Raw genomic sequence first — 26,044 nt, 5'->3', positions numbered from 1 at the left:
CGGTAGCGTCACTTGGTGACATTATACACTACCTTAGAAAATACAAGAAACGCGCAATGTTTTTCAGACAAGTCGAACTACCGTAGTTAAAAGTGTCAACTCAACACGGACACGGTCAGTGTGCAATATGGAGCCAAACAAGAAGAAGGTAAGATTTGACGACAGAGTGAAGGTTCATTTCGTTCCAAGATACGATGAGTGCAGAGGTATTGATGTATCACATGTTTTTGAGCAAATGAGGAAAGCGTATATAAATGTTAAACGGACAGATGGTGACATCATTGATAAAAATGGAGCGGAACGAGAAACAGCTTACAGCCGAGATATCAAAGTTGAGAACGGCCATCAGGCGAAAGTATAAGGAGTTTAAATAAGGGACTCTGTCTACCGAGATACGTCTGGAAAACCAGTACAAACCACTCCTGTCTGAACTGCGAAAGAAAACCAAGAATTCCGAAAATATAAAAATCGAACCTGAGGAAGAGCAGCAGGAGATAAAAGAGGAACTCTTCTCTCCCGCTGTAACATCATCTCCGAGAGTACCCGCTTACTTACAGGACGACGAAGTGCTGGAGACTAGTGATCCACCTTTACCCGAAGCAAGCGATATCCTTTCCACCGCTAAAGGACAACTAGAGGCTTCACAATGGGTGGAAAACACATTCCAAAATGCACTTACAGTCAAGTACATGAAGTCACTGATGAAGGACATTCCCAGTCAAAGAAAGATTGATTCCATATACGGACCACGCTATGATAACGGCACACTAATGATTGGAAACAAAGTGTTAAATTTCGATAGTAACGGCAGTATAGTCATAGATGATGTGTACTACAAACCTACGAAAGGTCTGTACGAATTAGTCTTTAAACGCGCACCGTTACATTACGATGAAACTGATTTGGTCACTTACAAGGATATATTGAACAGGACACACGCTCACAAAAGAGGTTACAATTATAAAAGTACCATAAACCGTAACAAATCGACAAAATACGAACTTGTCATTTCAAAACTATTTCCCAAAGCTTACTCGGGCAAAGGCTTCAAGGACATGTCAAACCCTGATCCCGTGTATTACGACGATCCGAATGAATTGTGTGAGAGATTAAAGGTTTTAATAGGTTCAGCTGAGGCGGGTAATACGGGTCATAAAAACGAAATTATAAACATCGTGGAAGAGTTGAGGGAGTTGAAACTCATCCGTGGTAGAGGAAATTCCAGGTATAGAGCATTGGTATAAAAAGTAAAGGATGTTCTCTTAGATTACAGTTTCAAAATGAGCGTGGACAAGTTTGGTCGCACCGGTGGCGAGACCGGTAAAAGAGGCCCTCCTGGGGTCGGGTTTCGCATAACGGTAGACGGTGATTACGATATCAAGGGCAAGCGGTTATGTAACGTGGCCGACGCCCAGCAGAGTCTAGACGCTATAAACCTGCAGACCTTGGACAAGAAATTAAATGGCACTAAAACAGATGTGACCCTGTATATGCTCAAGACACTAAATGTGAATAAACTCGATGCCAGAAATAACAGAATACCTAACGTAGCTAACCCTACGAACGAAGCGGATGCCGTCAACTTGCGAACGCTAAATAAAAGAACATTAACGTTCGATACTGAGATAATAGACGCTAAAAAGAGAAGAATAATCAACCTGAGCGATGGTGAAGGATTAAACGACGCTGTCACTCTGTCACAACTACATACTCTTACACCTATCAAGAGTATTAGAGATTCTACCGTTACTTTCAATAATTTCAGACTCTGCAGCGTTGGATGGCCAGTCGAGCCTAAGGACGCTACGACTAAACGGTATGTAGATAGTCGTATACCCCAAATGGGCAAAGACGGGCATTGGAGTTTTGGACATAAGCGTCTGAGCGAGATTGAAGAGCCTCTATACGAGGGTGAAGCTGTTAATCTCAAATACTTTCAAAAACACGCCATGACCAGAGCGGTGCAAGATTGGAACGCGCAAACCGGTAAAATCACTAATCTGAGAGATCCTACCGACATGAGTGACGCGGTGACCGTGAATTACCTAGTGAGAGTACTGAGCGAAGTCTATTACGGTATGTACAAACTACTGGCTCCGACGCTGGACGCTATACACTTAACCGATAAAGACGAGTGGATCAGGTTCAACATTGTCAACCCATACTTTAGGGACCCGGTGAGCAGGGTGGTGAGATCGAGATATAAGTAGGTTGTTGACATTTTTACCGTCAGTTTACTTTAGAACCTGGCGAGATGCGGTTCTCGGTATTAATTCTGTGTGTATCTCCTCTGATAGCTGCTAATAAAACTTTGTTGTACTTGGAGAAATACGGCTATCTCAACAGCAACGAAACATCGCTGACTAACAATATTAAGGACGCCATTACGAGGTTTCAGGAGACGTTCGGACTACAGGTGACCGGATATGAAAACGAGGAGACGCTGAAGCTGATGGACACACCCAGATGCGGTAACTCGGACGAAGGCATAGCCCCGTTTTCCGTGAACCCATTAGTTAAATGGAACTCAACTCGGGTCACGTGGAACATGATTGGCTCTGGCATCCAGTATGCCAACATCGTTGAGAGAGCGTTTTCCTTGTACTCCAAGCACTCTGCTCTCGAATTCCGTAGAAGTTACAGTAATCCCACTATAATGGTAGTGATTTCCCCTAAGAAACACGTGGCGTACTACCTTAAAAGCACTTGCAGTTACGATTTTGACGGTCCAGGCGGTGTTCTCGGCCACGCCTTTCTCCCTCGACCGTGGCTGAACCAATCGGATATACACCTTGATTTCGAAGAGGACTGGGACTTTACAATGAATATACCCGCACCGGAGAAGACTTCGTTCTTTACAGTGATGGTCCACGAAATAGGCCATGCTCTCGGTCTTCAGCATTCGTCTGTGTTACGATCCGTAATGTTTCCGTCCTATTACCAGCCATCGGGTATCAACAACTTGTACGAATTTGATTTGGACAGAGACGATCAGCTTGCAATTCAGGTTTTGTACGGACCGCCTGTCCCCTCCTCCTCCTCCTCCTCCTCCACGTCCACAACATCATCCACTACAACATCCACTACAACATCCACTACTACTACTACGACAACAACAACATCAACTACCACTAGGCCTACCACGCCTACACCTACAGAATTGGACATTTGTAATTTACGACACAAACTCAACACGTTCTTAGTAGTGAGAAACAGACTGTACGCGTTTTACGGTAAATACGTTTGGATACTCAGCCTGAACGAAGCCCATAGAACGCGTGAAGAGTTTACCAATCCTCTGATAATTACAGAGTGGTTGACGTTCTTACCGTCGAACTTTAATAATGTCTCAGCCGTGTACCAGAGACCGGACGGAGACGTAGTCATGATTGTGGACAGGACTTTATACGTTATAGATTACCCGTCACTTAGACTGTCCAATCAAAGACCCATTAGCAGAATCGTACATAACAGAATTAAGAAAGTCAATGCAGCGTTAAACAGTAATATGGGTAAGACCTACTTCTTTGTCGATGACAAGTTTGTCGTAGAGGTGAACGAATGCACCCTCACAGGCACCATGTTAGGGATGACCTCAAGCGTACTCCCAGGTGTTCCAGGATCTATAAAGGGTGGATTCAGGTATATAAACGGTCGTATTTACTTTATAACAGACAGTTACGTGCTGGAGTTTGACGAGTTTACCGGTACTGTCACGAAATCCGAGGCGGACATCTTCGACGTACTGCAGATTACTTGTGTGCGTGAATCGCTACTCAAACAGTTGTATAAAGTGATACGGTATATAAATGGCGAATCACAAGCGTAAATCAAACAGAGTGAAACGAGCTGTCAAGCGGGGCAGAGGTATAGTGACCAGCGCGCTGAGAAACGCACTGCCCGCTGTAGGCACCATAATAAATCGTGCTGTTGACGCTTTACCAGTTGAGTTACACCTTCCCAACTACAGTTTCTGCGGGCCAGGCACCAGGTTGTCTGAGAGACTTGCACGTGGCGAGAAGGGTATTAATAAGTTGGACGAATTTTGTAGAATCCACGATATAGCGTACTCGAAATATACGGATTTGGAACACCGGCGAGAGGCCGACAAAGAATTGGCCAGAAGAGCTTGGCAAAGGGTGAAATCAGGAGACGCTAGTGTAGGAGAAAAGGCTGCGGCCTTAGCAGTGACTGCGGCCATGAAAGCTAAAACAGCGTTTGGGGGTGGGAGAAAGAAAAAAACAAAGACAAAGCGAGGGAGGGGTAAGTCAAAAGGGCGAGGTCTCTACCTGAAACCTTACCCAAAGAGGGGAGGTGGTGGTGGGGTGAGGAAAAGGAAGAGGTGTTGTAAAAAAAAAAACAACAATCTCGATACCGATAAAACCTCTAACAAACCACGAATTGATCCGTTACGCGAGGTTACTCGATATTCCGAACTTTCGAGGTGTATACATGAGGGACACACTGCCCAAGACCCCGCGGCTGTACGAGTCGGCCATAGTAAATCTGGACAGTTCACGAGGTGAAGGAACGCACTGGGTCTGTTATAAGAAACTAGGAAATAGAGTGTACTACTTTGACAGTTTTGGTAATCTGAGACCGCCGGTAGAACTCGTATCTTACTTTGGGTCCGGTGTCAGTGTACAGTATAACTATGAGCGTAAACAGTCTGATGACTCAGTAGTCTGCGGACACTTGTGTTTGAAGTTTCTAGCAAATAATGTTTTCACTTAGCGGTGTGGCCCCGCACGTATCTTGTGAGGTCTTTCCACCAATGGATTTGAGCGATGGGGAGTACGAAATCGGCCTAATTGACCTGTCCACGTACTATACAATTCCGAACATTGAAAAGGGTGTAAATGACAAGTTTCACTACGGAAACGGTAAAGAGATAGTAATAGATGAAGGGTCGTACGAAATTGAAAACATTGAAGAATATATCAAGTCGCACATTGACGGAGGAGTGACGTTCAGTCTTAAGGCAAACAATAACACTCTAAGGTCCGAAGTATCGTGCAGTGAAGCGATACATTTCGAAATATCGGGATCCCTAGCTCCTGTACTAGGTTTCACCGCGAAAATGCTCGAGCCTAATAGAGTCCACATGTCCGACCTCCCCGTCAGTATTATGACGGTAAACACGATACGTGTTGAGTGTAATATCGCCCGAGGATCCTTTCAAAACGGTGTAGAAGGACACGTGCTGCATGAGTTTTACCCTGAAGTCGCTCCAGGGTATAAAATAGTCGAGAAACCGAGCACAGTCATCTATTTACCTGTGAACGTCCGTAGGGTGAACAATATAGCTGTCTCTCTCAAAGACCAGACCGGTGAATTGATAAACTTTAGAAACGAACCGTTATCGTTACGTATACACATAAGGAAACGGCAATGGGCCTAGTATTTAGAGAAGTGCCGTACACCGTTCCCCTCATTCGATCACAAAAGACCGCGGTGTTAACACCTAAGAACATCAAGTTTATTAGATCGCTGGGTTTTAAGTATGGATCTGCTATCGATAGAATCGGCCGTCGAGTACGATGAGGCGATAACCGGTTGGGAGTTTCACTCTCACAAACCGTACGCCTCGTCAACTCTAAAGAATAACGACGAAATCAGGATTCCAATCAGTCAACAGGATATAATTACAGCACCGTTCGAAAGCAGTTTACACATCAGCGGAAAAGTGCGTGCCAAGAAGGCGGATGGGGCCGCGGCCAGTGTTACATTAATAAACAACGCTATTGCATTTTTATTCGACGATATAAGGTACGAGATCGGCGGTATAGAGGTTGACAGGGTGAAAAATGTAGGTATTACAAGTACAATAAAAGGACTGATTTCCATCAGGAAAGAGGAGGAGGCTGGTCTCTTGAATGCATGTTGGCTAGGTCCGGGTGAAACCGGTCAGGCCAGTGAATTTACATATTCAGTGCCTCTAAAACTGTTGCTGGGTTTTGCCGAGGATTATAAAAAGATCGTGGTCAATGTCAGACAGGAACTGATTATCTTGAGGTCGGCTACCGACATTAACGCGGTCAAAAGCACGGATGCGGCTAACCTCGACTTTGAAATAACCTCGCTCTACTGGCGTGTTCCACACATTACTGTATCCGACAGTTACAAATTGAAATTATTGCGTGTTATTGAGAAAGATACTCTGATTCACCTGCCGTTTCGATCCTGGGAAATCCACGAATACCCCTCTTTACCACAAACGACTCGTCAGAGTTGGACTATAAAAACGAGTTCTCAAATTGAGAAACCCCGCTACGTTGTTTTGGCATTTCAGACAGGAAGAAAAAATGATCTGAAAAAGGATGCGTCTTCTTTTGACCGTTGTGACCTGACAAATGTAAGACTGTATTTGAATTCGCAATATTATCCTTACGACAATGTCCACGGTGACTTGTGCATTTTTTACGAGATGTTTACAAGATTCCAAAGCTCGTACTATCAGAAACCGGGAGCGCCTACCGTTGATTTTGAAAAATTCAAGTCCCACGCACCACTCTATGTGATTGATTGTTCTAAACAGAACGATTCGATCAAGTCGGGACCGGTAGACGTGAGATTGGAATTTGAGGCGAAAAATAATTTTCCGGCAAACACGACGGCATACTGTCTCCTCTTGCATGACTCCCACATGGCGTACACCCTGCTTACCGGTAACGTAAAACGTATGATGTAATAGTGGTGGTGGTGGTGGTGGTGGGGATCGTTAGGTATAAATTGAGCGACTCCTACACCGACGTACATTACCTACCCAGTGTTGAACACTCTCGCAACGATGGCGCGGTTATACATTCGCGGTTATAAGGAAGAAGAAGAGAGGAAATTATTGGGATACCTCGAGTGTACTAATTTTACATCCTATACCGACTTTTACGATGTTAAGGACTTTAACAAAATTGAGGTTCGTTTTGAGGTAAACGATGAGCCCGAGGCCTACGACACGGATGATGAGGATAATCCTATTAAACAGGCTCTAAATAGGTATAGACAGGGTATAAAAGCCGGAGTGTACACTTCCTTGTGGAAGCACGGCAAGATGAAGACATGTAAATACCTCGACTGTGCTAATTTCACACCTAATAGCGCGTTTTATGATGTGACGGGTTTTGACAGAATTAGGGTTAGATTTTGCAGAGAGGATGATGTGAAGCTGAAAGGGTATAAAAAGGGTATAAAAGCCGGAGTATACGCTTGCTTGTACAAGGACGGAAAATTTAAAGGGTGTAGATCCATCGACTGTGCTAATTTAACATCCCATCGCGACGTCTGGGATGTGAGGGACTGTGACAAAATTTATGTCTCTTTTTTGATAGATCCTCTCACATACGAACGGGAGGAGGAGGTGGAGGGGGAAGAACCACCTGCTAAAAAATCTCATTGGTCAAAATAAGCGCGTCTCTGATTGGTCTAAATTCGGAGGATTAAAGTATATAAGGGGTACTGTGGAAGGTATGGTCATACAAGACCGAGACCGAGACCATGGAGGACCCATCAACGGCTATGGACCTGGAGCCTACGAGGATCCCAAGACGCAAGGAGCCTATAAACTCGTTAACGGGAATTTTTCTTAAGTCTGTTTACTTTATTGATTGTGATCTTTCAAAGTGTGTGATTGTGGGTTTTGTTAAAAACCGGGGTGACTCTCTCGGAATACTGTTTAAGGGTAAAAAGGGTTGCGTTTATTGGTCATTCGATGTGTTTAACGAGTTTTCACAACACTTCAATAGCGTTAGTCTAGCCTTGGAGACCTCACATAGGTTTTACGTAAAGGCGGATGGTGGGGAGGATATCAAGGTCATCAACGTATTTGGTAAGCAATGTGTGTTCATCTACGACGGTGAACATTCATTAACGCTTAACAAACACGAGTGGAATCAGTTCATTGCCAACATCCCACTGATGCACATCGTATTGAGAGACCTGTTCTTGATTGAGGAGCCTGTTAAAACCGCAATTGAAAACGGTGACAGTGACCTCCTCCCTAGTCGCATAGCTCACAGGCTGTCTCTCGAAATTGAACTTTTCAAACGGTGGCCAAATGGAGGCGGTAGTTGAGTTTCACGCTTTTAAAGATAATGACAATCGATTTATTGTAAAAGAGTTTGTAATAATCAGTCATCTCTTTCGTGCACACATTATTCAAGCCTCCATACGATAAAGCGGAGTTAAATTCTAAAATGGCCAGAACCGCTCGGTGGCTGGAGCGCCACTTTCACAACATCAAGTGGGAGGAGGGTGGTATAGAGTACGATGAGGAGCTGATACGCGCTCTTTGTAAACCCTTTGCTACTGTATATACTAAAGGACTTGAAAAGGTCAACTTTCTGTCCAGCTTTCATAATAACGTAGTTGATAGAAATGTAGTTGATAGTCAGGAAGCAATCGTTTCCGATAGTCATTGTATTTTACCTCAACATAATAGTGACTTCACTTATGCTTGTGCTTTAAAAAAAGCTCTAGAGCGGGGTGGGGTGAGTGAGTGGTAAGCTCCTAAGGCAGGCCTAAATTCTGTAAGTCCTGGGGCTTTCAACTGCTCTTACGGCAGGCCTAAACTCCGTAAGACCGGGAGCAGTTGTGTGTGTGTATGTGTGTGACAGATACCTCTATGGCAGGCCTAAACTCCGTAAGTCCAGGGGTATGTACCTCGCTCTAGATGCTGTAAAATAAATAAAAATAAAAAAAAATAAAAAGTCTTTGCGAGTGTTTTACGAGTTACATTGAAAGGCTTCTCCGAGTAAAGTTACTTGTTACACTCGCGAGGATAAAAAAAAATAAAAAATAAAGTATAAAATAAAACGTATCTCACCGAGAGACAGGGTTTCGGCATTGAGTTGAGAAGTCCTGTCATTGGTGAGGTACAAAAAAATATGTTGGGAGGTAGCAAATTTGTCATGGAATGGCTACCACCTGTGATGAGCGATGGTTGGGGCTCATCACCCGAGAGGTTAGGCCTACTGGGGATGCTCTCGGTTAACAAAAAGAACGCGCCTAAGACCTGACCTCATGGGTGGTGTGGAACGAAGGTCACCTTGTACCAGCACATGTGACAGGAAGCGGTCCGGCTGCATATAAGCAGAGGACGCGTGTGTATCCTGCACTTTCCTATCATGTCCGACTGTGAACGTTTAGCCATAGTCTGCTTCCTCATGGCCACCACCATGTTCGTGGTCATGCTGGGAGTACTGTGTTGTGCCCCTAGAGCCAGGATCGGGAACACTACAGTGTTGCTGTTGATTCTCGCACTCCTGAGTGTGGTATCAGCCGGCAGTGAAGACGTAAGTCATGCAATAATTTCATGTAAATGTTATACTGTTTTACTAATATATTTAGTAATGTTCGATTAATGTTTAGGAACAACCCTCGACGGCGTCTACAAACGGTTGGACAGGGGACGATGATGGAGCCATAGACTTGGTACGTTTATATCCAACACCGTTATGCCTACACTTTAATGAAATCTATTACTGATACAGAATTATTTGCAGACTCGACCATCGACATCGCGTGGAGGTTGGTCGGCGAGCGGGTGGTCTCGCAGAGGTCAGGAAGTGAGTGTTTGTTTCGTGTTTGTTTTCTGTTGTTGTTGTTGTTGTCTAGCACATGTATCGCATAACTTATAAATATTGTTTTAGAACTCCGCCAGACCCCGCAGTGAGCCGGTACCCATTCCCACTACGGTACGTAAAATAGTACTAATGTTGTTTTTTTTCGTCATATGACAGGTTTTTTTCAATTTTTATATCCTCTGTATTATTTGCAGACGGCGCGACCTATCTGCGTGATAGAGGATGTCTTTTCGTTGGCTCCTCATCGTTTCAGGCCTATTGTGAGTTTTACTGTGATATTTTACGTGTTACACTTTACGTATGTACTACCTTAAGGAATTTATGACTAATGGGTTTGTTTTCTTTTGTAAGAGACGTGTGGAGGACTACATGGAGTTCTGTGACGAGGATCTTGGGCAGGTAATAACCATTCTCTCATCTATGTACCGATATTGAACGGTTAGCGGCGTACACTGATGATTCTCCTCGTGTTTTACAGATGTTTGCAGAGTCCGACCTTGTCGAAGCTCTTGACCGGGCGGAGAGTCAAGAGCACGATAGGGAGATTTCGGAACTGCTGGATCGCCTGAACGAGCCGCAGGAGGTCTGGGATGAAACTAGTCTGGATCAAAGGGTTAGTTCCATCAATTGAAAGTACAATTTACGGATGTGTGATAAATAGCATATCTGAGGGTGTATGTATATGTACAGATCAGCTCACTGCAGCCTGCATTGCTGTCTCAATCACAGTCTGCAGCTGTTCAGAGGACAGCCGTTTGGGGATGGTCACTGCCTGCGGGCAGTGACGATAACAGCTATGACACCTCTCAGAGGCGCCGTTCCGTAGACGCCTCTGTCGCACCGTCACCCACTCCTCCGACTCGCCCGCCCTCCCCGGTACCACCCCATGATGGTCTCTCAGGCCTCTCACCGACCGGCGGATCGTCAACGGAGTCTGCCTCTACGTTCCTATCGTCGCCAGAGTACGTCCCCTCAATACCCCCGTCACCGGAGCTCCCACAAATTCGGCCTACGGTACGCGATATTGAATTACTTGAATTGTACATTATGACTTGTTTACAAGTGATGTAATCTTTCTTCTTCTTCTGTTTTAGCCCAGGGTCGTGGAAGTGGCGAATCCCTCTGTCGCACCGTCACCCACTCCTCCGACTCGCCCGCCCTCCCCGGTACCACCCCATGATGGCCTCTCAGGCCTCTCACCGGCCGGCGGATCGTCAACGGAGTCTGCCTCTACGTTCCTATCGTCGTCAGAGTACGCCCCCTCAATACCCCCGTCACCGGAGCTCCCACAAATTCGGCCTACGGTACGCGATATTGAATTACTTGAATTGTACATTATGACTTGTTTACAAGTGATGTAATTTTTCTTCTTCTTCTGTTTTAGCCCAGGGTCAGTGATTGGGAGGCGCGGGAATGTATTGCGGCCCTCTACGGTATCCGAGTACTGATGCGGGAGCTGCAATGGACGGCCAGTCGCATCTTTCTAGATACCGACCATAGGCGACAGATCAGACTCGCTCCGGAAACTTGGCGGGAGCTTCGTGAGGACTTGGAGAATTTCCTACGATCCGTTGGGGAAAGAATGGAGGATGCCAGGCGTAATAACACCACTCCTCCACCCCCGGACGCCGAGGAGACACCTCTGTCACAGCCGCGTAAAGTTGAGTGTCCTGTGTGTATGGTGAATCTTCCCACGGTTGCTCTTCGGCTGTGCGGTCATACTCTCTGTCGGACCTGTGCCGACAGAGTACACACATGTCCCACGTGCCGAGCGTTAATCGTGGGGAGGTTCAACATATACCTCCCGAGGTAACTCCAGCTCTAACTTCAATTGGTTTCAAAATTCACTTTCCATTTTAAATTCTTCAATTGGTTTCAAAAATTCACTTTCCATTTTAAATTCTTCAATTGGTTTCAAAAATTCACTTTCCAAGGGACGGGGCATTATCGGGTCGTGGAGTGACAACCAGTTTCAGACTGGACAGACTCCTATACCTCGGTAATGCTTAACCTGGGTACTGTGTTCCATACACAGTACGAGTGTTCCGCAACCACACTCAGAAACTTTCAGATAACGTCTTACTTAATTTTTATTTATATTATTATTATATATAAATAATTATTTTGTAGTGTGAGGGGAACCCTAGGGAATTTTTCCCGCCAGCGCGCGCCACGGGCGCCGCCATCTTGGTTCCCGCCGAGAAAAAGTGAGGTTATGTTTACGTGGGCGCAGCCATATTGGTTTTTTTTGATCACGTGATACATGGGCGCAGCCATATTGGAATTCCCTCCGTCCCTCGTTTTCTTTCTCCCTCACCGGACCCAACAAATCACCGATTTTACCGAAAAACAACGATTTTGACACCCAAAATCACCCCAAAACACTAGGATAAGAGTGTGAGGAGGGAATTTCTCCCGCGCATGAGGGAATTTCTCCCGCAGGGGGCGGAGCTTAGCCGCCATCTTGGATCACGTGACCCCCTCTCGACCAATCAGAGCCCTGTCCGCAAGGGGCGCTAGGTCTACTAACGATCATTGCTGTAAGAACTAGGAGATCCGTAACACCCTGCTTTATCTTTAAAAAAGTTAAATACATAAACAGTCGTAAAATATGATAATACTATTGTAAAAGATTTTAAAAACAGGATCACTTTATATCACTTCTAGTCTTAAAATTATGTTATTTGCTTTAAAAAAACTACATATAATTAGAACTCTACTATCAATCACTTCATTGTATATATTTTCAGTAAGATTTTAATTAGCATAAACATTTTTCTAGTACTGATTATTTGTGTATTGCGTACAGTAATTTATAAAGGGATCCTTTTTATTGGTACAATATTATAATGTTGGAAAATATAAATCTGACAGCAAAATTTAAATGAGGGAACTTTTCATTTTATCAGACGTATGTATTTAAAAATATGTGCATCCAATAATATATTAAAACTACCACTCTTTTCCAATATGGCTGTTAGCTTTGCATATTGTAACACCACCTTGTATATTTAAAACACATAGTGAACCAATCCTATTATAATTTGTGTAAATTTTGATGGTTAGTAAAATTATTGCAGTTGGTTTAGGAATAAAATGACCATACAGATTACTGGAAAAAAAGTAGAGTAACAACAATAAAACCAGAATGAAACTGTATTTCAGCGAGAGAAGAGCGGCCTATTTAGTTTAATAGCTGCTCAAGCCACATCACATCAGTTCTGGTTTAACACTCACATGTCCTTTACTTGCTGTGATCAGTTAGAGTTTGTAGTAACTTACAGAGAAGTTACTATACTTATATTACTTATTCGGGTTAATAGATCCTAAAGTCAATCCATCGTTTAAAGCTAGTCATTTATTCAAACGTGGTTTACTTGCTGTATTCTTTGAGAGAGTTACCACAAACTGTCAGAGAAGTAAACAAAATATCATCAAAGTGAGAATGAAACAGTAGTTCATTCTCTGAGAGAGAGAGAGAGAGAGAGAGAGAGAGAGAGAGAGAGAGAAAGAGAGAATGAGGGGGGAGGGAGAAAAACAGAGAGAAAAGAGAGGCTTATTCGGGTTAATAGGTCCTCAAGACACTCCACATTTCTGTTGGTTCAATACTCGCCATTTTGCCATTTCTTCACACGTGCTTTCCTTGCTTTGTTCAATCATAATTGTAACTCATGAAAATTGTTATTTGATTCATAGATATATATATCTCTTTGGCTGCCATGCTATATTTGTATTTTATGTTTCAAGTCTGTCAGGTAGTTTAAGTTACCTGTATCTGAAGACTGCCAAGCCAAACTACCATATGCCTACCTGTACTGCCAGGCTTAAAATGAGCATTTCGCATAGGTAAACCAAAAACGATAATAACTTTCTTTTTTAACTAGCTAGGATCATGATTTTTGTTTTGTTTTGAACGTAATGAAATTTACTATAACTTATATAACTTAAAACCACTTCAAATTAATTAAACTATTTAAATTAATTAATTAATTAATTAAATTTAAAAAATGTTCAAAAAAGTTTTTTTTTATGTATTGCAAAACACCTTATAAATACTATAATGGGAGAAAATAAATGTTTGTTTTATGTTTACAATGTCATTGAGAGTCAATGTTCAAAAGATTACAAAAAATATTGGAAAATAAAGTTATAATGATTATAACACTGAATCGCCGCGGCAACGCAAATTTTTTCATATTTTCATAATTTTATCAATGTGGTTCCAAATACTTGCTTGAATTGGTAAACATTACTAGTCTTACACTAAATTCTCTTTTTGATGTTGTTATTGGAAGAAAATTAAACTAATAAATAGGTTTTATAGTTACAAAGACCCTTTAAAGTTACAAAATAAATTATAATATTATACTTACAAATGAAGTTGGATACAGAAAATTGAAGAGAAACAATGGCAATAAAAATTGGGTACTTTGGGATTATACCGACCGCATCAGTACGAAGAACACAAAAATATAAATTTATAGAAACAAACCTGATAGAACGAAAAAACAACTCTTTAATTACAAAATTACAAACTTATAACAATTATCAATGGGGTCAGATTCCGTTATATGCCCCCAACGCTTAAACCTTTTTCAATTAACTTAGAACGTTGTAAAACGATGTAGTTTTGTAACAGAACTAACATTCCATCAATCAACAAGCATTTCCAGGTATTGTGATTGGTATTTTTGTCGCTGTTATCTTATCTTATCTTTCTCGAGAATCCCGATTACGGCAGGCCGCGCGGCGGGACTCTGCAATCACGTTATCTACTAGACCGCTCGACTTGACCTCTGTCTGAGGATGGGGAGAGGTTTGCGATAAGACAATTCCTGTTTTATATTAACGTAATATTGTTCTAGGCTAATCTAGTAATCAGTAGAAACGAAATGTCAAATAACGATTCATGTCTGGGTGTACCAACAGCCACAAAATTACGTCGTTCTTCTACATGGCGTACTATATAAAGTAAGATTTTCGTAATAACACTCTTTAGCAATTATTTTTATGTTATAAGAATTACATTTGTGGTTAAATAGCTGCGCTATAAGCCAAAAGGAAGAGGCCGATAAATTCGGCCGCTGGCAGTTTTCAAATAGTTTTACTCGGCCGAAAATATCGGCCGCTGGCAGCCAAAGGGATATATATATACAGGGTGGTTATAAATTATTGTACACATTTTAAGATTGAATAAATAAATAACCAATCAACATAAAAACATGGGAATTGTTTTATTAAATTGTAAATTTAAAAACGTTTTGTATATTGACTGAAAATTAATAATTGTACACATTACAATATTTATAAAAAGTAGTTATAAAAAGAAAGTAAAAATGTCACTTAAACTGTGGGTGTAAGGTATGATTCTTCTTAATGACTTGTGTTGTGACATAGTCAGCTGGTCAACAATGGATCTTTCCACACCAGCTGTTAATTACAGTTGACTAAACAAACACTAAACTAACCTCAGTATCAAAATGGCTAGTGTGCAAGAAAAAGCAAGGTGTGTTCTTTGGTTTCATGAAAGCAGATCTGTAATAACTGTTCAAAGAAGGTTTCGTTTAGAGTATGGCCGCAATCCTCCGAGTAACAATTCTATAAAACGCTGGTATAGGCAGTTTGAACAGACGGGAAGTGTCCAACATAGAAAAGGTGCTGGTAGACCTCCAGTTTCTGAAGCTGTTGTTGATCAAGTAAGAAAATTGTTTACGAGGAGCCCTGGTAAGTCTACTCGGCGTGCAAGTTTGGAATTAGGATTACCTCGATCAACAGTCTTAAACATTTTGCACAAACACCTTAAGCTCCATCCGTACAAAATTCAGTTATTACATGAACTAAAACCTAACGATAAACCTCAACGCTACGATTTTTCTGTTAGAGTACTTGACCTCGAAGAACAAACAATAAACATTGGAGAAAGCAATTTCTTGAAAAAAGTAATTTTTTCTGATGAAGCAACCTTTCATGTTTCTGGTAAGGTGAATAGACACAATTGTAGGATTTGGGGTACTGAAAATCCTCATAATGTTCGAGAACAAGAAAGAGACAGCCCTAAAATAAACGTTTGGTGTGCATTGGCTATAGATGAAGTGATAGGACCCTTTTTCTTCGCAGAACCGACAGTCACTAAAGAGGTATACCTCGACATTGCTGAACTTTTTGCAATACTGGCAGCAAGATGGTGCCCCTCCACACTGGGGTAAGATAGTACGTGACTACCTAAATGACACGTTTCCTGGTCGTTGGATTGGACGGGATGGTCCAATTTCTTGGCCTCCACGTTCCCCAGACATTACACCCTTAGACTTTTTTGTGGGGCTATGTCAAGGACAGAGTTTTCGCCAAAAAAGTTCAAGATATTGAGGAACTCAAGAATAGAGTTCGAGAGGTTATTGGAAGCATAACTCCAGCAATGCTCAGAAACACATGGTGTGAGGTTGAATTTAGACTACAAACTTTGCGTGCAAACCTCGGAGAGCACGTGGAATTAGTTTAGTTTCCTTGTAAAAGTATGAGTAACAGTAATATTTTTGTCCTTCATTGGTAATAAAACTGTTTTAAATTTGCTATTTAATAAAACAATTTCCATGTTTTTAAGTTGATTGGTTATTTATTTATTCAATCTTAAAATGTGTACAATAATTTATAACCACCCTGTATATATATCTATATATATATATATATATATATATATATATATATATATATATATATATATATATATATATATATATATATATATATAATTTTTTTAATAAACATTGAATCACAAAAAGTACTTGCTCCGCCAGAATTCGAACCCGGATCTCTCACTTGCCGGGTGAATGTGCTACCATTACACCACAGAGCCCTCACTTTTTACGATTCAATTATTTTGTATTTAGCCATACCTGTCACATATGCGTTTAAATAATCAAACTAACATATGATCGGAAGACCAAATACCTGTCAAATGACTTTTGTTTACATTAATTAAATCTGTATAAATGGCAATAGCCGAATTTAATTTTTTCAATAAACATTGAATCACAAAAAGTACTTGCTCCGCCGGGATTCGAACCCGGATCTCTCACTTGCTAGGTGAATGTGCTACCATTACACCACAGAGCCCTCACTTTTACGATTCAATTATTTTGTATTTGGCCATACCTGTCACATATGCGTTTAAATAATCAAACTAACATATGATCGGAAGACCAAATACCTGTCAAATGACTTTTGTTTACATTAATTAAATCTGTATAAATGGCAATAGCCGAATTTAATTTTTTCAATAAACATTGAATCACAAAAAGTACTTGCTTCGCCGGGATTCGAACCCGGATCTCTCACTTGCCGGGTGAATGTGCTACCATTACACCACAGAGCCCTCACTTTTACGATTCAATTATTTTGTATTTGGCCATACCTGTCACATATGCGTTTAAATAACCAAACTAATATATGATCGGAAGACCAAATACCTGTCAAATGACTTTTGTTTACATTAATTAAATCTGTATTAATGGCAATAGCCGAATTTAATTTTTTCAATAAACATTGAATCACAAAAAGTTCTTGCTCCGCCGGGATCGAACCCGGATCTCTCACTTGCCGGGTGAATGTGCTACCATTACACCACAGAGCCCTCACTTTTTACGATTCAATTATTTTGTATTTGGCCATACCTGTCACATATGCGTTTAAATAACCAAACTAGCATATGATCGGAAGACCAAATACCTGTCAAATGACTTTTGTTTACATTAATTAAATCTGTATAAATGGCAACAGCCGAATTTAATTTTTTCAATAAACATTTAATCACAAAAAGTACTTGCTCCGCCGGGATTCGAACCCGGATCTCTCACTTGCACTTTTGTCTTATTTTTTTTATTTTTTTACTCTGTAAATAAAAGTCACATGTTCAAGTCTCCTATTCTTTAATGTGCTTGTTATGAAATTAATTGATTCCAAATACGTAATAACAATTTAAAAAATTCGCTAATGCTCAGCCAAACACCATAGAATAACATGCATCAACAAACTCATTGTTACTAATGTTAAAGCTTCATGCATAAATACAAGTATATTAGGTCAGTTCGTTTTCGAGATAGGTGTGTACAAACAGAAAAATGGACAGACATAAATCCAATCCCTTCAACCCCTCGAGTTTTCTCTGAAGCATAACCAATAATAAACCATATAATTATATTTAATAAACAACAGTAAAAATGTCTAGATGGTATATAAATAAGGTTTAAAAATGGTATCGCAATGTTAATATTTGTTATTATGGCATTTGTAAAACGACGTAAAATGGCTGACGAAACATGAGTAGAGGAACCAGATTACTTCTGTGTTGTAAAACATTATTTTCAAATATGGCAAATATTGATTACCTTTTTTTACTATTAATTTAATATTAGATCATAGAAAACGGACTATTGCTAATCAATCATAAGCCATTTACCATAAAAAAGTAATAAACTAAAGAAACATTAATTGTACAGAATAAACACTGAATTCTATATTCTCTGAAACTGCATAATACATTTATTACACTCCCATCTAGTTCCAAAGTTAGTATGCTCTTAATTGGATCGTGAGCAAAATAGAAGTAGTAGTGTTCCCAAGAGAGGGTTTTGTTTGCAAACTCAGAGTGTTGTACGATAGAAGTTCCCTAAGGATCTGCTTCTGCTTATATCTTTTACAGAGGATTACAGGAAAAGATTATCAGATAAAACGAAGCGTAAAATTCCTTGTATGAATAACGAACTGAATTTTTATATTTGCTTCAATAATAATAATATTTTTATCCTTATAAAATAATGTAAAAACTCTGCTTGCTTGTAAAATTGCATGTTTTGATGGCACTATTATAAATTTATAGTGGGAATTATTATAGTGGTTTTTTAACTATGGCAAAAATTCTTAACATGTCACAGCAATGCTTTGAACACATTACATGTTTTTAAAGCATTGTTTGGTAATATTTCATAGAAAAAGTTTATTTTTTTAACATTATATATATATATATATATATATATATATATATATATATATATATATATGTTGGCTATCGTATTTTTCAATGCTTTTAAAACAAAATTGCTTACCTTTAAAATTAAAAATATTAGGGGCTTTTAATACACTAAAATCCAAATTTACCCAGATAGTTCTGATATAACTTCAATAACAAACGTAATTTAGTTGTTATAATCTATGTAACATTTAAATGCACTATTATATGTTGCAAATGTGTTATAATTTTACAGCCATCATGTTTTAGGCATTGCCAATAAAATATGATATTCAACAAAATTATTTTTTAAATACACCCTCTGTCTCAGTTTATATAGTTTAAAATGTCAAAAGCGTGATTCAGTAGCATTCTTTACACCGTTTACAATACCAACAATCGTAAGAAAGTGTAAACATTTGTTCAACACACCAGGGTCCCAACTTTAAACTCTAGTTATGTCGTTCCACATATTTAAACATTATACCAACATAAATTGTAAATTGATTACTAATCTATTTACAATTCAAAACGTATACTGATCTGACATGTAAACATTCAGTGCACCTGATCCGTAAGTCGTGGCGCGTGGCAGAGAAGTAATAAGAAGCCCCGCTCTTTCAACAACACTCATAATGACGGTTTGGAAGTAAGACGTTAGGATATTAAAACTCAGCTACCAAGTTGTTAACCATGTTTAGTTTATTTCAAGGAGACGTGTTTCTTGATGACCATATGATTTAGGGCCCATAAGAACAATTTTAAACCTCGTGTACTTTTACGACCTTATTTTTAGTCATAGAATTACGTGGGTATCTGATTTTAAAGATATAATAGTTATACTCATACATACGATTTTTTAGTCTTTTCAATGTTTGTATCGATTATTGAAAAATAATCTTATATTTATTTGTACTTCATCACTTAATTATTAAAAAGGAAAAACAGTACTAGGAAAACCATAAAGCACTAAAAAGGCATGAGTTTTATTACTTGAGTATGGGAAAAAACTCAAGGTCGTTATAATGAAGCAGGTTCTTAGCTACTTGGGGATGAGCCCTGACTTGTAGACCAAGCTCGATTCTTAGTGAATACAGTTTCACAATACATTATACAAAATTTCACGATATTTAGTTCAAATATTTCTGTGATCGCTTTCAAGGATCTAAATACTTAGAGACTGTTCCTTTGGATGTATTTGACAAGATGCATTGGGATAACAAAGTTTATGATTCAATTTTTGTAACTTTTATTTCACAAAACTGGTAGCCAAGTGCTCTTTTGAACAGTATCATACTTTCTAGACCTAGGACTTTCAAATGGGTGGCATACTGACATGCTCGAACTCGTAATACTTGTAATACACTGAATACTTATGCCAGCGTCACACACTTGACAGGAAAATAGGACTTCAGACATTTGCCATCGTTATATAATACATAAGGTATAAAACAACGTTTCAAAGATTGGAATATGTCCTCTTTGTCAGGTGGGGGAGATATTAGTATAAGGAAAAATAAAGACAGAAAGAAGAAAAGAGGGGGAAAAAGGGTTCGAAATACCCAAAAGCTATTTGGAGTCTAGTCCAGGCATTTTCACTGCAAAGAATGCAATACATTTAGAATACATACAAATTTATTCAGTTTTTGTATTGTTGGATATTCGCTGAGAACCTGAATCGATAATCCAAGTTTAAAAGTTTTTAATAGCCGCTATTTTTATGATTATTTTTTTAAATTGGCCTTTTTATCATAAACATTTGAACCAAATTTAGTACTGTATAATTAAACTTATTAACTTTTAAGATTAAATTGTGTTTTCTAAAAACACATACAGACAGGTGGTAACCTAAGCATCAGATCTTGTCTATATGGTGAAATATGTTTGTCTTGACATGGTAGCAATACTTTTTTCCAGAGAGTTACGGGACACTCTGTATTTAGCAAAACTTGCTATTCGCCACGTTTTTCTGGTGCACAACTATCTTGGGCAAAGTTTACATTTCAATATTACACTATTCATTGTGCAATGTTATTGGAATAGAAATGTAAGTTATTTTCAGTCATCATAGCAATAATTCTAAATATGTAATGATGCGATCATAAAGGTATTTCTTTCTTATCAAGTAAATCTCTTTCACGATAATACAGACTTCCAATATAAACAAAATATTTCATTACAACTTATTCAATGAATTTAATTTGACTTACAGAACAATTAGAAATCATTTTCCCAGTTCGTTTGAGATGAAATGACAAATTAAAGAGTGTAGTCACAAAAGTTCCCAAATCTGTGTCACATATGACACAATTGGTAAGAAGTAACTTTTCCTTCAAACACAACAAAAGATGATTATTACTCAGCGTCCGTAGGCTGCGACAGAGAAGAGTGCCTGTTTGCTTAGAATCTGTTCACAGTTCATAAACCACTTCCGAGCCGCTAAACGTGGAAGTGTGTGTATTCCAGCCCGACCTCTTCCCGTTCTCTCTATTAATCGTTGACACCATATTTCCTTGTAAATATACACAAGGTAGAAGTACGCCACCTCTCGTGACAAAACAGACTGGTGAGGCTGCTTACAAAAATTCAAATGTATAGATTAAAACACTGTATAGCTCATACAATAGAAGTTAACACAAACTTTACGAATCATTAAACTCATTATTGAAGAAATAAGTTGTCATGCCATATTTAAAGTTTAAATATAAACTTACACTTATTTAAACTTACACAAATTAATAATCTTTCCCTACACATCTTGCCACAGTAGGTATACAATCAGATTTTTATTCATGTATTAGGATAGTTAGGCTACATGTGTTAATACATCTCATGTATGAATGTCTTATTGGTGTATTGACTAAATCCCATGAAGTGAAAAGTGCCTCCATGAACTCACTGTCCCATCAAGCTGAAGCTAAGTGTTTAAATTGAAATCTTTAGTTTAGTTCCTTTTCGAGATATCGTTTAAGTGGCTTCGTTAAAGTTCAACCAACAAATTGCAAACATAGGAATTGCACCAAATTATAAATTTCAATCAGAGAACGTGTACTGTCTTTTTATAACCTATGTTACAGCAGAGAGCTTGATTTACACAAAATTAATTAGTCCCCTATATTTTGCGCTATAGGTTTGTAACTTGAAAACAATAAACGTTTAACCATAAACATCTAAGCATTATTCAATTATTTCTTTAACAGGAGATATAGGGTTTATCATTACATTCGGTACAAAAGTTACATGTGCAATGTTCATTAGAAGTTCAGTTAAGTTCCTCCTCAAGTCGTCTTATCGCTGTTACAGAACTTTAACTAAGAAATAAGTGTGATCCTTTGACTCAACGTTGAGCACATTTGTCAAGTTACGTGAGCTTTCTCTCTTACGAACTCTAAATGTGAAAGTTTTGTCTTGTGCCAAGTTTCTCAACAGATTAAACGCTAGAGTGAACACGTGATATCTTGTGATGTAAATTTTAATCACGTTTATTAGATAACACACATAATACCATTCTTGACTTAAAAAACAAGCTGATCGTACTGTAAAACACTATATTATAATTAATTAATAAATTTTATTTGGTAGTTTAATCAAGTTTTATAGATTACAGCCTTTATTACTGCAAACTTTAATATGTATTTAATATGTTTTAGGTAAATTTGGTTTATGAAATCAGCCTAATGGATTAAATTTAAATCAGACTATTATCAAATCCATCTTGGATGTCTTTGATAAAAGACAGAAATAGGTTTCTCAGACCTATGTATGTATATATATTTCTTGAAGGAAACAAGGCAATATCAACTTTGGAACAAAATATTGCTAAGATTGGAGTAAATTACAATGACCGTTTTAAATTAAATATCGTGGCAACAAGTCAACTAAACATTGGTGTCATAAATAAAATTTAGTTAAGCCTGAAGTTCTCATACACGTACAAACCTAAAGTAATTACGTGGAAGCCGTGTGTAAGCACTGGTTAACTATAAATAAGTTGTAAATATTAATACATAGTAACTCACTTTATAAACCAAATATCTCAAAAGATGTTAAATATTAATTACCAATAACATATCAAATTACAGTTGATAACATTAAATGTTTATTTCAGACATCTACATCTGTAAGTGATTAAAATAATGTATCTTAAAAGCTATTGCACATATCGATTATAATAAGGATTATTTTATCACGAATAACTTGGAAAGAGATATGGTGAAGCAAGTCCAAAACAGATACTAAAATTGATCTGATCAGTATTTTGGCTAAGCCATTGTGCTGCTTGATACACATTTTCATTCCAGTAAAATTAACTTTCCAATTTATTTAAATTTCACATTCCGTAATTAATAAACCAAGACAAAATAATTTATCCCATGAGAAATATTTCAGTGACCGCAAAGTCAACATAATTCTTCCAACTGTGCAGAAATAGCTATTAACTCTTTTGTAACAGAACATTGGTGCTCGGAAAGATTGCAGAAACAACTTTTACGCCTCACGGAAAACACTCCAAAGTAAAATAATTATATTTCATTACTTACCTTAGAGGCATTAGTTTTATTGTGGACGGGCGAAAAACGCCACGAATAATGGTCAAGGCTGCAATACTAACTTTTGTATAAAAATAGTTACTTATCAAGACTTCAGGAAATTAAACGTTACATTAGCACTTTTTACGTACCGGAACTGTTTCTCTACCCTCGTATTATGAAAATATTTAATGTATTATTTATATTGTGATGGTATTTCATAGAATGTCAAAATATAAGTCAAAATACGTTAGTTTGATAGATAGACTTTTTTATCCCAGGATGTTTCAAAATATCAGTATGTCTGTATGTTCTTCTTTCTATATCATCCCTATATAAGTTGAATTGTGCTCGCTAGCCATAGTTTCACACAGTACGATGGCGATCTGTCTTGTATCGAAACTTTAATAAATATAGAATTACATACACATGTTTATATTAAAACATAGAGACTACGTGTCATCGAATTTGTCAACTAACCAACAGTTGTATTATGCAGGATGTCAATATTTCAATTGTAGTGAAGAAGTTCGTTGTCTCAGTTATGTTGTCAACTGTGTTTTTGCTATTCACGCAGCTTGATGCCGATCTGTCTTGTATTTAGGCATCACTAAATATTGTATTACTACCACATGTTGATTTTAAAAGGTAGATCCTATGTGGTATCGAGTTTATTAACGTATCAACATTCGTATTGTAAAGGATGTCAATACTGTCAACTGTAGTGCAGAAGCTTGTTGTGTCCATTAGGTCTCTGTCAACTGGCTTGTTGCTGCTTACTCAGACGATACAACTGACAACCAGTCTTGTCACACCCGATACAACGAAATATATTATTTCTACCACACACAGGCGTTTGTCAACTGGCTTGTTGCTGCTTACTCAGACTATACAATTGACAACCAGTCTTGTCACACCCGATACAACGAAATATATTATTTCTACCACACACAGGTGTTTGTCAACTGGCTTCTTGCTGCTTAATCAGACTATACAATTGACAACCAGTGTTGTCACACCCGATACAACGAAATATATTATTTCTACCACGCACAGGCGTTTGTCAACTGGCTTGTTGCTGCTTACTCAGACTATACAATTGACAACCAGTGTTGTCACACCCGATACAACGAAATATATTATTTCTACCACACACAGGCGTTTGTCAACTGGCTTGTTGCTGCTTACTCAGACTATACAACTGACAACCAGTCTTGTCACACCCGATACAACTAAATATATTATTTCTACCACACACAGGCGTTTGTCAACTGGCTTGTTGCTGCTTACTCAGACTATACAACTGACAACCAGTGTTTTCACACCCGATACAACTAAATATATTATTTCTACCACACAAAGGCGTTTGTCAACTGGCTTGTTGCTGCTTACTCAGACTATACAACTGACAACCAGTCTTGTCACCTGATACAACTACATATATTATTTCTACCACACACAGGCGTTTGTCAACTGGCTTGTTGCTGCATAATCAGACTATACAATTGACAACCAGTGTTTTCACACCCGATACAACTAAATATATTATTTCAACCACACAAAGGCGTTTGTCAACTGGCTTGTTGCTGCTTACTCAGACTATACAACTGACAACTAGTCTTGTCACCTGATACAACTAAATATATTATTTCTACCACACACAGGCGTTTGTCAACTGGCTTGTTGCTGCTTACTCAGACTATACAACTGACAACCAGTCTTGTCACCTGATACAACTAAATATATTATTTCTACCACACAAAGGCGTTTGTCAACTGGCTTGTTGCTGCCTACTCAGACTATACAACTGAAAACCGGTCTTGTCACATGATACAACTAAATATATTATTTCTACCACACACAGGCGTTTGTCAACTGGCTTGTTGCTGCTTACTCAGACTATACAACTGACTACCAGTCTTGTCACCTGATACAACTAAATATATTATTTCTACCACACACAGGCGTTTGTCAACTGGCTTGTTGCTGCTTACTCAGACTATACAACTGACAACCAGTCTTGTCACCTGATACAACTAAATATATTATTTCTACCACACAAAGGCGTTTGTCAACTGGCTTAATGCTGCTTACTCAGACTATACAACCGAAAACCGGTCTTGTCACCAGATACAACTAAATATATTATTTCTACCACACACAGGCGTTTGTCAACTGGCTTAATGCTGCTTACTCAGACTATACAACTGACAACCAGTCTTGTCACCTGATACAACTAAATATATTATTTCTACCACACACAGGCGTTTGTCAACTGGCTTGTTGCTGCTTACTCAGACTATACAATTGACAACCAGTGTTTTCACACCCGATACAACTAAATATATTATTTCTACCACACAAAGGCGTTTGTCAACTGGCTTGTTGCTGCTTACTCAGACTATACAACTGACAACCAGTCTTGTCACCTGATACAACTAAATATATTATTTCTACCACACACAGGCGTTTGTCAACTGGCTTGTTGCTGCTTACTCAGACTATACAACTGACAACCAGTCTTGTCACCTGATACAACTAAATATATTATTTCTACCACACACAGGCGTTTGTCAACTGGCTTGTTGCTGCTTACTCAGACTATACAACTGACAACCAGTCTTGTAACCTGATACAACTAAATATATTATTTCTACCACACAAAGGCGTTTGTCAACTGGCTTGTTGCTGCTTACTCAGACTATACAACTGAAAACCGGTCTTGTCACCTGATACAACTAAATATATTATTTCTACCACACACAGGCGTTTGTCAACTGGCTTGTTGCTGCCTACTCAGACTATACAACTGAAAACCGGTCTTGTCACCAGATACAACTAAATATATTATTTCTACCACACACAGGCGTTTGTCAACTGGCTTATTGCTGCTTACTCAGACTATACAACTGACAACCAGTCTTGTCACC

General features: G+C 38.8%; 1 protein-coding gene and 1 non-coding gene across 2 annotated transcripts; one reads left to right on the top strand and one right to left on the bottom strand.

Moving 5' to 3' along the window:
* The first annotated feature begins 2,254 nt into the window (after positions 1–2,254).
* On the top strand, positions 2,255–4,000 carry LOC124360951 (matrilysin-like). Its single transcript, XM_046814987.1, has 2 exons — positions 2,255–3,007; positions 3,971–4,000. The coding sequence occupies exons 1-2, from the start codon at positions 2,255–2,257 to the stop codon at positions 3,998–4,000; spliced, it is 783 nt and encodes a 260-aa protein (XP_046670943.1).
* A 12,623-nt stretch (positions 4,001–16,623) lies between these two features.
* On the bottom strand, positions 16,624–16,694 carry Trnaa-agc. Its single transcript has one exon. It is a non-coding gene; the product is annotated as a tRNA-Ala (tRNA).
* Between the last annotated feature and the right edge of the window lie 9,350 nt (positions 16,695–26,044).

This window comes from Homalodisca vitripennis, chromosome 4 (genome assembly GCF_021130785.1).
Source record: "Homalodisca vitripennis isolate AUS2020 chromosome 4, UT_GWSS_2.1, whole genome shotgun sequence".
NCBI classification, from domain to species: Eukaryota; Metazoa; Arthropoda; class Insecta; order Hemiptera; family Cicadellidae; genus Homalodisca; species Homalodisca vitripennis.
This window is presented reverse-complemented; position numbering and strand designations above follow the sequence as displayed.

Excerpts from the sequence above, each read along its gene's own strand:
- LOC124360951 (XM_046814987.1), top strand. The coding sequence starts at position 2,255 with ATGCGGTTCTCGGTATTAATTCTGTGTGTATCTCCTCTGATAGCTGCT. Across the intron at positions 3,008-3,970 it reads ACGATCAGCTTGCAATTCAG|TTTCTGCGGGCCAGGCACCA; the intron begins GTTTTGTACGGA and ends TCCCAACTACAG.